Source organism: Capricornis sumatraensis, chromosome 3 (assembly GCF_032405125.1).
Source record: "Capricornis sumatraensis isolate serow.1 chromosome 3, serow.2, whole genome shotgun sequence".
Lineage (NCBI taxonomy): Eukaryota > Metazoa > Chordata > Mammalia > Artiodactyla > Bovidae > Capricornis > Capricornis sumatraensis.
Window position 1 is genome coordinate 124,413,729 of NC_091071.1, and position 13,046 is coordinate 124,426,774.

At 40.0% G+C, this 13,046-nt stretch overlaps 1 protein-coding gene across 4 annotated transcripts in view; it reads left to right on the forward strand.

The window, feature by feature from the left end:
- MYO1B (myosin IB) overlaps nt 1-13,046 on the forward strand; it is a 193,934-nt gene that overhangs the window by 124,514 nt on the left and 56,374 nt on the right. For all 4 annotated transcript variants that reach the window (XM_068968255.1, XM_068968256.1, XM_068968257.1 and 1 more), the window contains 3 exons: nt 8,728-8,826; nt 11,188-11,291; nt 12,786-12,933. In XM_068968255.1, the coding sequence (XP_068824356.1) occupies nt 8,728-8,826; nt 11,188-11,291; nt 12,786-12,933 (351 nt within the window). The remainder of the gene's footprint in view (nt 1-8,727; nt 8,827-11,187; nt 11,292-12,785; nt 12,934-13,046) is intronic.

The window sequence follows — 13,046 nt, forward strand, 5'->3', positions numbered from 1 at the left end:
TTGTTTTGGTCAGTGGAACAGTTCACAAATATGGTGCATTGATGGACATGAAAATTGGTTCTGTGCTGGGACTTGTCCTCTCTTGCTTCTCTGGGGAACTCGCTCATCACCTTCATGTGCATGAACCTGGGTGAGTCAGCTGGATGATGAGAGACGCATGGAATGAACCAGCAGACATATGAGTTGAGAGCATCTTAGGTCAGCCAGCTGCCAGCCAACCTGGGTTAGATCAGAAGAACTACAAACTAACTCCCAGACTCATGAGTTAATAAATGATATTGGTCTAAGCTGGTAGGTTTTGGGGCCTTTGCTATGCAGTGGAAAGTAAATAACTAAGACAGAGGTCTAATAGGTAATGTGCTTTCCCCACACAGTTTGGAAACACATGCGAAATAGGCATAGGAATCAAGCTGGAGAGAAGGCAGCTTTATTACTGTAGAGGAAAGGTTGAAGAAAGTGATTTGGATTATCACCAAGAGGGATGCTAGTAGTCCTCTGGCAGGTGGGCAGGTATCAACCACACTGAGCAGCTCCTGGGGAGTGGAGCGGAATGTGCACAGTGTGGGGAACCAGAGGACTGAGCTGTACACACATGCCCATTTCTTCTCCAAACTTCGCTGCTCAGAGGTGTATTTCTTCCTGCCAAGTGGAGGAGTGAGTGAGGGTCTGCAGGGCTGGGGAGTTAATCACAGAAAATCCTTCCACATGGACTCAGAAAGCAGGAATAAATGCCCACCTTACTCACTGGAAAGATGGGGGGGATGGGTAGAAGGAATTGCTTTGAATTCCTTTTCTTTTACATTTTGTTTGAATTTTTGGTGGAATTAGTTTATGTGCTATCTCACGGCATGCTGTTTAATCCATATGTATGGTGCACGCATGCCATTTTGTAGCATATGGAATATAATTTTACTCTTTTTAAATTGTTTGAGATTTATAGCTTTTTTTCTTCCTTTTACATTATACCTTTGGCTTAATTGATGATGAGTGGGTGATTGGGAGCAGAACTGCTTGTTACAACACTTCCTAAAGGAAACTTGAATCTGCTTTGGTTTTTGGGGTGTGTGTGTGTGTGTGTGTGTTCATGTGTGCTATGTATTGAGGTGCAACTGAGTGTGTGTGTGTGTGTGTGTTCATGTGTGCTATGTATTGACGTGGAACTAGGGACTTTCCTGTACATAAATCAGTTCTCAACATCTAGTGACTATTCATCAAGGTCTGTTTTTATAAATAAACAGGGTCTGTTTGTAATCTGTCTTCTTTAGAGTCAAAATTCATCAAAAAACTGAGGCAGTACATCACCTAGTTTATAATTCAAGGCTGGGCTTTTTTAGCATTTTGACATCTAATACCCCTACAGAAGACAGAAATAATCCACCATTGGTTGTAAAGTATCTGTAGCAATAAAGCTGAAATTTCAGAGAACAATTCTGTTCCTCTGTAATGGATGACTGTATATAAAAGTAGATGCTTTGTCTCATCTTTACTTTGGTATTCTTTCTTATATAAAAATATACCATGAAAAGAAAAGACTGCATGTTTATCATGAAATAAGACTGCATACAATACTATAGAAGAAATCAGATGTCCACATATGTCTAAATTAACCTCAGATTAAGAAATGAATTGGGATTTATTAGAATAATGTGTATAATAATAAGATATTGTGGACTAGATATTTCATTAAATTTATTTCTGGGTTGGGCATCAAATTTTAGATTCAAATACATAGACACATGAGTAATTTTTCAGTTATTAGATAAACTTTAAATTTGTATTAGAAAAAAATCCATGGTGAAAATGCGTTAAGTGCTATATATATGGAACCAGATTCTAGCAAAACACCCATAGTTAATTAGGTAGATAATAAGGCACATTTTCTTAGTATTTCAAACCCCAAATTGATTTTTTTATGTATAGACAGTGAGAGTCCTTTCACAACTTTTAATGCAACATGTCCAGCTATCGTTGGTACTGATCTATCACTTTAGGATTCTGACGTTTGAGTTAGAACTTTAAGCTGATTTCTTAAAAATGAAAATGCTGCATGGAGGTAGAGATATGGGAAAAACTGTCATGCCAGGTGTTTGAGGGTTCTCAAAGTCTGGGACATGTAGCCACACAGAGGTCTGTGTGAGACCCAGGCTGAGAAAGAGCCCTGGGGTGAGCACCCGTGTCTGCTTTCTTTTAGTATAATACATGGGCACAGGGAGTGATTTGTAAGAAGATATATGCCCCATCTTTTTTACTTTAAAGCTTGTCTTTAGTGAAACTTCCTAATTGTCATTCTTGAGGATTATGTTGTGTATTTCCAAAAATATACTGTAGAGTTGATTTTAGAATATATATCCCAATGTATGAACAAACATTTGTTCATAATCCAAGTTTTTCATTGAAATTACCATCAGTTATGCCCAGTATCCAGTTGAGCTGTTTCAAATCCTGAAAGATGATGCTGTGAAAGTGCTGCACTCAATATGCCAGCACATTTGGAAAACTCAGCAGTGGCCACAAGACTGGAAAAGGTCAGTTTTCATTCCAATCCCAAAGAAAGGCAATGCCAAAGAATGCTGAAACTACCGTACAATTGCACTCATCTCACATGCTAGTAAAGTAATGCTCAAAATTCTCCAACTCAGGCTTCAGCAATACATGAACCGTGAACTCCCTGATGTTTAAGCTGGTTTTAGAAAAGGCCGAGGAACCAGAGATCAAATTGCCAACATCCGCTGGATCATGGAAAAAGCAAGAGAATTCCAGAAAAACATCTATTTCTGCTTTATTGACTATGAGAAAGCCTTTGACTGTGTGGATCACAATAAACTGTGGAAAATTCTGAAGGAGATGGGAATACCAGATCACTTAACCTGCCTCTTGAGAAATCTGTATGCAGGTCAGGAAACAACGGTTAGAACTGGACATGGAACAACAGACTGGTTCCAAACAGGAAAAGGAGTACGTCAAGGCTGTATATTGTCACCATGCTTATTTAACTTCTATGCAGAGTACATCATCAGAAACGCTGGACTGGAAGAAACACAAGCTGGAATCGAGATTGTCGGGAGAAGTATCAATAACCTCAGATATGCAGATGACACCACCCTTATGGCAGAAAGTGAAGAGGAACTAAAAAGCCTCTTGATGAAAGTGAAAAAGGAGAGCGAAAAAGTTGGCTTAAAGCTCAACATTCAGAAAATGAAGATCATGGCATCCGGTCCCATCACTTCATGGGAAATAGATGGGGAAACAGTGGAAACAGTGTCAGACTTTATTTTTCTGGGCTCCAAAATCACTGCAGATGGTGATTGCAGCCATGAAATTAAAAGACGCTTATTCCTTGGAAGAAAAGTTATGACCAACCTAGATAGTATATTCAAAGGCAGAGACATTACTTTGCCGACTAAGGTCCATCTAGTCAAGGCTATGGTTTTTCCAGTGGTCATATATGGATGTGAGAGTTGGACTGTGAAGAAGGCTGAGCGCCGAAGAATTGATGCTTTTGAACTGTGGTGTTGGAGAAGACTCTTGAGAGTCCCTTGGACTGCAAGGAGATCCAACCAATCCATTCTGAAGGAGATCAGCCCTGGGATTTCTCTGGAAGGAATGATGCTAAAGCTGAAACTCCAGTACTTTGGCCACCTCATGTGAAGAGTTGACTCATTGGAAAAGACTCTGATGCTGGGAGGGATTGGGGGCAGGAGGAGAAGGGGATGACCGAGGATGAGATGCTGGATGGCATCACTGACTCGATGGACGTGAGTCTGAGTGAACTCCGGGAGTTGGTGATGGACAGGGAGGCCTGGCGTGCTGTGATTCATGGGGTCGCAAAGAGTTGGACACGACTGAGCAACTCAACTGGACTGAACTGATGCCCAGTAAATCACTGGTTATTTGACATTTTTTTTCACGGATGGTGATCCAAGGCAGCAGAGTCCATATGGAGATAAATGTTGTTTCTTAGGTGGCAGGTCCTTAATTACTGCTAACTGTATCATTTCACATTAGGGAAGGGACATAGATCAGTTGGAAAAGCCTTGTGTGTGTGTGTGTGTGGGTGTGGGTGTGTGTGTGCGCACGAGTGTGTGCGTGCATGCACTTGCATTTACTCTCTCGTGTCCGACTCTTTGTGACCATATGGTCTGTAGCCCACCAGGCTTCTCTGACCATGGAGTTTTCCAGGCAAGAATAGTGGAGTGGGTTGCCATTTCCTATTCCAGGGGATCCTCCTGACCCAGGGATTGAACCTGTCTTTTGTGTCTCCTACATTGGCAGGCAGATTCTTTACCACTGTGCCACCTGGGAAGTCCTCAGTGCCACTCACTTTTTTCTAGTGTGTATCTGTGGAGAGGAGCAGGGCTCATTGTCATTCCTGCCTTACAAGCAAAACAGGCAAAGCTGATTCTTCTCTAAGCTTTAATCAAGATCTTGGACCATTTCTTTTTCTTTTTCGTCCAGGAAGAGAGATTATACATAAAGTAAAGAAACTTTGATCCTGCTATCTAATCCTTTATCTGTTATACTCCAAGTAATGCGAAATTTTTTTCTTCTTCTTTGAAACCACTACTTGTTCTTTTATTCCTTGGCTTATTAAAAGACTTTCTTCTTTAACAGGTGCAAACATGGACATTCTACTTCTTTCATTTCTTGTGCCTTAGGGAGGTTGTCTCAGTGCAAGGCACATGTATCAGCTATGACCTAGCAAGTAATTAGTCAAAACTAAGAAAGCCCCTCAGTTGTTCTGGTGCTGTTAATAGTCAGGTGTCAGTATCATGGTGGAGTCGGGGGAAGTTCTGATTTCAGAATTTCTTTGTCCCTTCCCACTGCTTTTCCCCTTTAGAATGTCTTCATAGGTTTCTTTCTTCCCTTTAAACTTAAATTTATATCAGATATCAAATGGGCTTCCCTAGTGGCTCAGACAGTAAAGAATCTGCCTGCAGAGCAGGAGACATGAATTCGATCCCTGAGTTAGGAAGATTCCCTGGAGAAGGGATTGGCTACCCACTCCAGTATTCTTGCCTGGGAAATCCCATGGACAGAAGAGCCTGGTGGGCGATGGTCCATGGGGTTGTAAAGAGTCGGACACAACTGAGTGATGAATGCTTTCACTTATATCAAATTTAATATGAACTTAGATTTATGTCTTGAGGGAGGAATGTAGCTTCATTGGAATAGATGGAATATGTGGAGATTATTTTACTGTCTTCTCTATTAAATATCTGGTGTATCCTGTACTCCTATTTATTAAGTCTTGTTAGCAGAGGTGCAGTCTTGTTAGCAGTGGTGGCAGAAGCATCTAAAACAAAAGAGGAGGCCCTGCCAGTGCTTTGGTTTGCCTTCAGTTAGGGGAACACTTAAATAAATTTAAATGTTCAGGTGGCAAGTCCTTAGAGTGAATTGAATTTATTTGAGTAATTATTTGATATGGCTTCATGCTGTTAGGTTATGTTGGTGCACACACATTTAAAAAATAGAATAGGGAATGGCTTTAAGCACTAGTAAATTATTCAGGAGCAAACATTTTCCTGATTACTTTTCTGTCTTGAAGCTTATGACTTAAAGAAAAGTCATAAAGAAATAAGAGGCTCTGGGGTAATCGACAAAGCATTTTACATGGTAAAACCCTTAACTGCTTTGTAGTAAAAAGCTCCTCACTTTGTGATCAAGTTGCTTAGGTGAAGTCAAACATTTTTTGTGAAGAATAGTCTCAGCCTTTCCAAGTGTTCATGGATTTAGCATTCTGTTTGAAAGGAAATTATAAAGCACATAAGCAGGATACCTTAGTGTCCTAAAGCTTTTCATTCTGGCTCTGTCACTTAGTAACAATGTGTTGCCTCATTTTCTCATCTACAAAATGGGGCTTGTAAAACCAACTTCAGAGGAGGTAGGATAATAAATGAAAAGTATTGAATGGGGAGCAAAACGTCAGTAAAAAGTTTCCTTGTACTTCCCCTCCTGCACTTTTCCTTTTAAACTCATGTTATATTATGTTTCAGATTTGAGTGTGATCGTGATCACTGATTATATCAGGATGTGTGGTAAAAGGAGTACACTGGCCAGCATTCTTTTCCACACTGCATAAGCGAATATCATTCATTAACTTGGTGACTGTTATCTGCTGAATCTTAGAGCCATCACTGTTTCTAAGCTCCCCATTGTGTGGGAGCATTTGTTCAAAAAGTGCCAAACATGAGGCTGGCCGTGTTGCTGTTGCACACTGTGTCCCTGTCCTGGGGTCTGAAGTTGATTTCGTGTCTTGAAGTAAGTAGTACAGTTTGCTTGTGGGGTGTAACTGGGTGAGTGGCACTGAACAGTTCGTCATCATCACTGAGGGGCCCCGTGAGGCGAGGGCAGCAGGCTTCCGATGCTTGTGCAGCATGGTGGGATTCTTGGTGCTATGGGGAGAGCCTGGGTTTTGCGGGCTTTCGCAGGTGAAGGACACATGGTCATTCTGCCTTTCTCATCCCCACCTTCTGCTGTCTCTCTCAAGGGTGTTGGCAGCCCAGCTTAGACAGAGCTGCTGCCCTGGGTTTGAGTGGTGAGAGTGATCGAGACAGCTGTAGGTGTGACAGGTGTAGGCCCAGAGGAAGAAGGTCTTCAGGTGTGTAGTCAGTGCTGGGCTCATCCCAGGTAATTCTGTCACGTGGTGGGTGAGCAGTAAGTGAGCTTCATGAAAGGATGAAGTAAACCGGGGCATTTGTTTGTGTTTTTCATGTAGTTACTTTCTTCTAGGCTTGAGGAATTAGGATTAGTTAGTGTCTCAGTGCGGAGAAGGAAATGGCAACCCACTCCAGTGTTCTTGCCTGGAGAATCCCAGGGACGGGGGAGCCTGGGGGCTGCCATCTATGGGGTTGCACAGAGTTGGACACGACTGAAGCGACTTAGCAGTAGCAGCAGTGTCTCAGTGAAAACTCTGCCCAGGCACTGAGTTCTTTCTTCTAAAAGTGTGCTGGTACTCTTAGGACCCCAGAGGAGCTTGGTCCATGATGAGTGCAATGATATACTTTTATCTTTACCTGTTTTGTTTATTCTGTCTGCTGCCTTGGATGTCAGTATTTATTGATCGATTGAAACGTTCAGTCCTGAGAGATGATGACTATTGCACAATCCTTTTTTGAATTTTATCTCACTTGTGCTTTTCAGTTGCAGTTTTTTTTTTTTTTTTTTGGCTAAATATGAAGTCTTCATTATTCTCCATCTGTGATTTGAGGGCATTGGCAGTTGTCCAAGTCAAGTGAGAGCTGAAGATGAAATCTCTGCAGCATCTTGTTCTTAATAATTTTTGTGTTTACATGTTTTTGTTCTTTCTGTCAACTTTATGTATCCCCTTAACCCATCTCTTCATTCTTACAAACGGCCTCATGTATTTGGAGCACCCTAGGACGTCCCTGTTCACTGAATCTACACTTTTTAACTCTCCCTAAACTCCTCCTCTTGTGCTAGTAAGGTTTCCATAAATACAAGTTAAGAAGTTCAGGGAAAAGTCCCTGTGAAGTTGCACACTGTACTCTCCTTTACTAATTTTTTGGATAATGTTTAGATTTCAGTCTGATGGTAAATCGAATGTGTCTGTTCTCTAGAATTCGTGCTCAATAATGGGATCACTGATGCATAATTTTATAAATAAATTTGGCCTTTGACCACAGAATGCAGACCCTGTTTTATATCGCCCATCAGTGATAAACAGGACTCTAGGTAGGAATATTCTCTGCAGTTGTACTTTGCCACTCCCTGTTTCTGCCACAGTGGTGCCTTTCTGGTTGGCTTGCTGGTATTCATCCCTTCCTTTCTCCCTGTCTGCCTCCCTCCCTTCCTGAAAATTTGATAATGTGTCAGTTACAACATGAAAAAAATCATCCAGCATCAATGAAAGTATACTGTCAGATAACAACAGATTCCATGAGAACCACCTTTCATTCTTTAAGACTTCAAGAGATCAAAGAGGTTTGCTGCTTTTATGCCAGGTAGCACTGAGGTCAGATGGCTTGATTTCAAGTCCTTCTTAAGCACCTGGACTATCAGTTTTTTCATCTGTGAAGTTATACCTTACAAAATGATGAGGAGGATTCAATGAAATAATGTCTATAAGGCACTTAGCATAAAATATCAAAAATATTTAATTTGTTATCATTATAACTCTTCAGTTAAGTGTATTCTTAACTGAATGGCTGCATTTCCTTACTTGGACTTGTGATACTACATATTGAAGAACCTAATGTCATCAGGTTGCACTAGTGGTAAAGAACCCTCCTGCCGATGCAGGAGATTTGATCCCTGGATGGAAAGATTCCCTGGAGGGGATGGCAAGCCACTCTGGTATTCATGCCTGGAGAATCCCATGGACAGAGGAGCCTGGCAGTCTACAGTCCATAGGATTGCAAGGACTTGGACATGACTGAAGCAACTTGGCATGCATGCAGTGTCATCATATATGAAATCAAGAGAATATTATTACAAAAGCTATGTTGTCTTTAATCAGCTTGTTGATTATATTGTTAAACTTATTTTGCATATTCACTATTGTACCAGAAGGTGGTTTGTTTAATTTAGTGGTTCTAGTTAGAGTTGTGCTTCTTCCTAAAAGTAGAACTGAAAATGTAGCTTCTGTTGTTACTTTATTAGTACAAAACAGAAAATGAAAAAGAAAGTTGAGGGGGAAGAGAAGGAAGCACAGTGTATTTGAAAGTGAGATTAATACTCTATTATGATTTTGATTCTTTTTCTCTTTAGATCTTTTAGAGAAATCTCGAGTTGTTAAGCAGCCAAGAGGTGAAAGAAACTTCCATGTGTTTTATCAGCTGCTTTCTGGTGCCTCTGAAGAGCTTCTCAGTAAGTTTTTGTGTTTTAATTTAATTTTTACTGTTGCAGCATCCAAAGCAGAAGTGTCCCTTATGATTTTCCTCTTTTTGTCTTAAAATTTTTCCATGATTCCACTTGAAGGGAAGAACACGATCGGTTGGCTTCTACCACCTTGCAGTCTTTGGTATCTGTCTCTGTAGTACCTCACCAGGTACTGGAACGTGTCTCAGATGGATTGCTAAAAGAGCTAAAAGTTGGGGGAGGGACTCATTATCAATTAAAAAAAAAATAAAATGGAAGACTATAATTTGTGTTTCAGATGGGTTGCTAAAAAAACTAAAAGTTGGGGGAGAGGCTCATTATTTATTAAAAAAAAAAATGGAAGAATATAATTAGTCCACTTGGAGAGAAGTTAGCAGGGAGCAGTAGATGAGTATAATTATATACAAACATACTACTCAGTGACAATTTAAAAATAGTGGAAAAGACATTTGCAACTGATACAAGAGACAAAAATCTGACCTTTAGATATTTTAGAGAATTATTATAAGTCCATCAGGAGAGTATCCAATAGTCAGTAACTAAGTGATGAAAAGTTTTGAACAAATAGTTTAACAAAAAGAGCTATGGAAAATCAACACACTTGGGGGAAAAAATTACCCTCATAGTTCAGTTCAGTCGCTCAGTCATGTCCGATGCTTTGCGATCCTGTAGACTGCAGCACGCCAGGCCTCCCTGTCTATCACCAACTCCTGGAGTTTACTCAAACTCAAGTCCATTGAGTTGGTGATGCCATCCAACCATCTCATCCTCTGTCATCCCCTTCTCCTCCCACCTTCACTCTTTCCTAGCATCAGGGTCTTTTCCAGTGAGTCAGTTCGTCACATCAGGTGGCCAAAGTATTAGAGTTTCAGCTTCAATATCAGTCTGTTCAATGACTATTCAGGACTGATTTCCTTTAGGATGGACTGGTTGGATCTCCTTGCAGTCCAGGGGACTCTCAAGAGTCATCTCCAACATCACAGTTCAAAAGCATCAATTCTTCAGCACTCAGCTTTCTTTATAGTCCAATTCTCACATCCATACGTGACCACTGGAAAAACAATAGCCTTGACCAGTTGGACCTTTGTTGACAAAGTAATGTCTCTGCTTTTCAATATGCTGTCTAGGTTGGTCATAACTTTTCTTCCAAGGAGCAAGCATCTTTTAATTTCATGGCTGCAATCACCATCTGCAGTGATTTTGGAGCCCCCCAAAATGAAGTCTGTCACTGTTTCCATCATTTCCCCATCTACTTGCCATGAAGTGATGGGACAGGATGTCATGATCTTAGTTTTCTGAATGTTGAGTTTTAAGCCAACTTTTTCACTTTCCTCTTTTACTTTCATCAAGAGGTTCTTTAGTCCTTCTTCGCTTTCTGCCATAAGGATGGTGTCATCTGCATATCTGAAGTTATTGATATTTCTCCTGGCAATCTTGATTCCAGCTTATGCTTCATCCAGCCTGGCATTTCTCATGATGTACTCTTCATATAAGTTAAATAAGCAGGATAACAGTATACAGCCCTGACGTATTCCTTTCCCAGTTTGGAACCTGTTTATCCATGTCCAGTTCTAACTTGCTTCCTGACCTGCATACAGATTTCTCAGGAGGCAGGTCAGGTGGTCTGGTATTCCCATTTCTTGAAGAATTTTCTACAGTTTGTTGTGATCTCCACAGTCAAAGGCCTTGGCATAGTCAATAAAGCAGAAGTAGATGTTAATTATCAACAAATGTAAATTGAGGCAGCACTGAAGTAGCCCCTGTACACATATTAGCTAAAGTTATTGAAGAGGATAAAGCTGGCAGAGTTGTCAGGACTGATCTGTCTAGAGCTTCTGAGTATCACTTCAACGTGAGGACTTTTTCCTGGGGGACTAGTTGGCAAAGCAGAAGAAGTCATAAAATGATCAGACCCTGCTGCCCAGGCACACCACTTTTTGGATTACATCCCAATGGAATCATTCAAAAGAATCCAAAAAATATTTTGTGTGAAGACATTTATCACTGGCTTTTATTTATTATAACAAACTGGAGAAAATCCAAGTGTCCAACAGGGGGAGAATCACTAGGCAGACATCATATGTTATAAGGAAATAGCACATTGAAGATAAATAATCCAAATATGGAAAGGGTCTGTAAAAAAAGACAGTTTGAAATATGTACACATGATGAAGGTGATTTTGGTCAAATACTATTACTGATATATTTGAGTTGATACCATTCATTTCTGTTCTTTTGGTTCAATGCATAGTATGAAAGTCTTTTTATCTGAAGGGTTAAAGGAATGAGATGTTAAAGATGATTAGATTTATTGAAGTAACTTATCAACTCGTATGTGTGATTCAATAGATAAGCTTAAACTTGAGCGGGATTTCAGCAGATATAACTACCTGAGTCTGGACTCGGCCAAAGTTAATGGAGTGGATGATGCAGCAAATTTCAGAACCGTCAGGGTAAGATGTAATGCCTTGGTTACTCTTTAAAATGGGTGATGTTATATTGCTCAATCAGCATTGTTAAAGTTCGGACTTTTCTTTGATTTCTAACTCATGCTCCCAAAGGTTTTAGAATTATAGAATTTATTGTATTAGTTTGATATTTTACTAGCTCAATAGTCATATGGTATTGAAAAGGCCAGACTTAATTGGAGCGTGCAGTTTTACTGTTTTATATCTATTTTGGGGTTTGACTTTTTATATTGTACTGAAATTCCAAATGTATTTATATGCTCAGTAGTTAATTTCTACATGTGAAAACTGTCCTACAGTCATGTTAAGTCAAATCTATTTTTCAGACAGTCATGTTTATATATAGTTTTTGAAAAATCCTCCATAAAACAGAATAATTAGCATTTGTGTTCATTAGAAAAAAAATTATTTTAAATTAAATTCTGCTTTCTATGTTTCTGAGGCACTTGGAAAGTTGCTTCTATTAGGAAATGATCCTGATAACTGTTATTTACTTCCAGATGATACAGCTGCAATAGTGGCAGGGGTGGGAATAGGCTGGATTATAGATAAAATAAGATTGGAATCAGTTCATCTTTAGGGGTGAGTCAATATAACGTGGTTCTTTTCCTGCTCCCTAGACTTGTATATGTTTGAAATTTTCTAGAAGGGTAAATCTTATAGTACTCCCATTGCTGTGTAACCTAGTCATTATAAATAAATAGGCAGGTAGATTGATTGGGGTGGGGGGAAGTAAATAAGCAAGCAAGCAGACTGGGCTGTTCTTCAAAAAAGAAGATGTTTCTTGAGAGTATCATTTTTTCTAAGTTGTCTGAACAGCCTCATATGGAAGCCTGTTGATCCCTGGTCATGATTTTAAGTTTGGGACCAGTTCTGTGACCACTTTGCTTGGCAAATCATTGGCACTCAATAAAAATTTATGACTGGATGAATGTTCCTTATTACCCATAGTTCCTGGAATTGAGTACTTCACCTTTGCAAACCACAGTTTTTCTCATATGTAAAATAAATGAGGAGGTTTCTTTGTAGGGGATTATATAAGATTTTTTGCTTGGTTTTGTTTCTAGCAGCAGAACTCCAGTATGAAAGCACACACACACACACACACACACACACACAGAGCTGCTGTGATTGGAGTTGGAGTGGGAAACCAGGGCTCAGCTCTCCACCTTCTTCTCTCCCTCTATCTTCCTCTTTGACATAGCCTGTGAAATACCCCAGGGTTCCTTGAATTCGAACTTGAAACCACTGAGCAAGATAGAGCCCAGCAGTGGTGCTAATTCAGTTCATTCATTATTAGGTTGGCCACAAAGTTCGTTCAGATTTTTCCATGTGATGTTAGTTTTGCCTTTTGGAAAGTTTACTCTGGGACACTTTGTCTTTTTGATTTTTTTTCAGAGGTGAGTCTGTTTTATGATTTTTTTTTTTTTTAAATAATAGAGAACTGCAGACAGAAAACAAGTGCTTTTTCTCCCCTAGAATGCCATGCAGATCGTGGGTTTCATGGACCATGAAGCTGAGTCTGTGTTGGAGGTGGTGGCTGCGGTGTTGAAGCTGGGGAACATTGAGTTCAAGCCTGAATCGCGAGTGAATGGCTTAGATGAAAGCAAGATCAAAGATAAAAACGGTAAGTCAGTGGAGGACGGGCCCTGTTGAGCAAAACTGACTTTGAACTTCTGCCCAGTTTTTAATGTAGAAAGTAAAACTTGCTTTGAGTTGAAAAAACTTTCTAGTGAACCG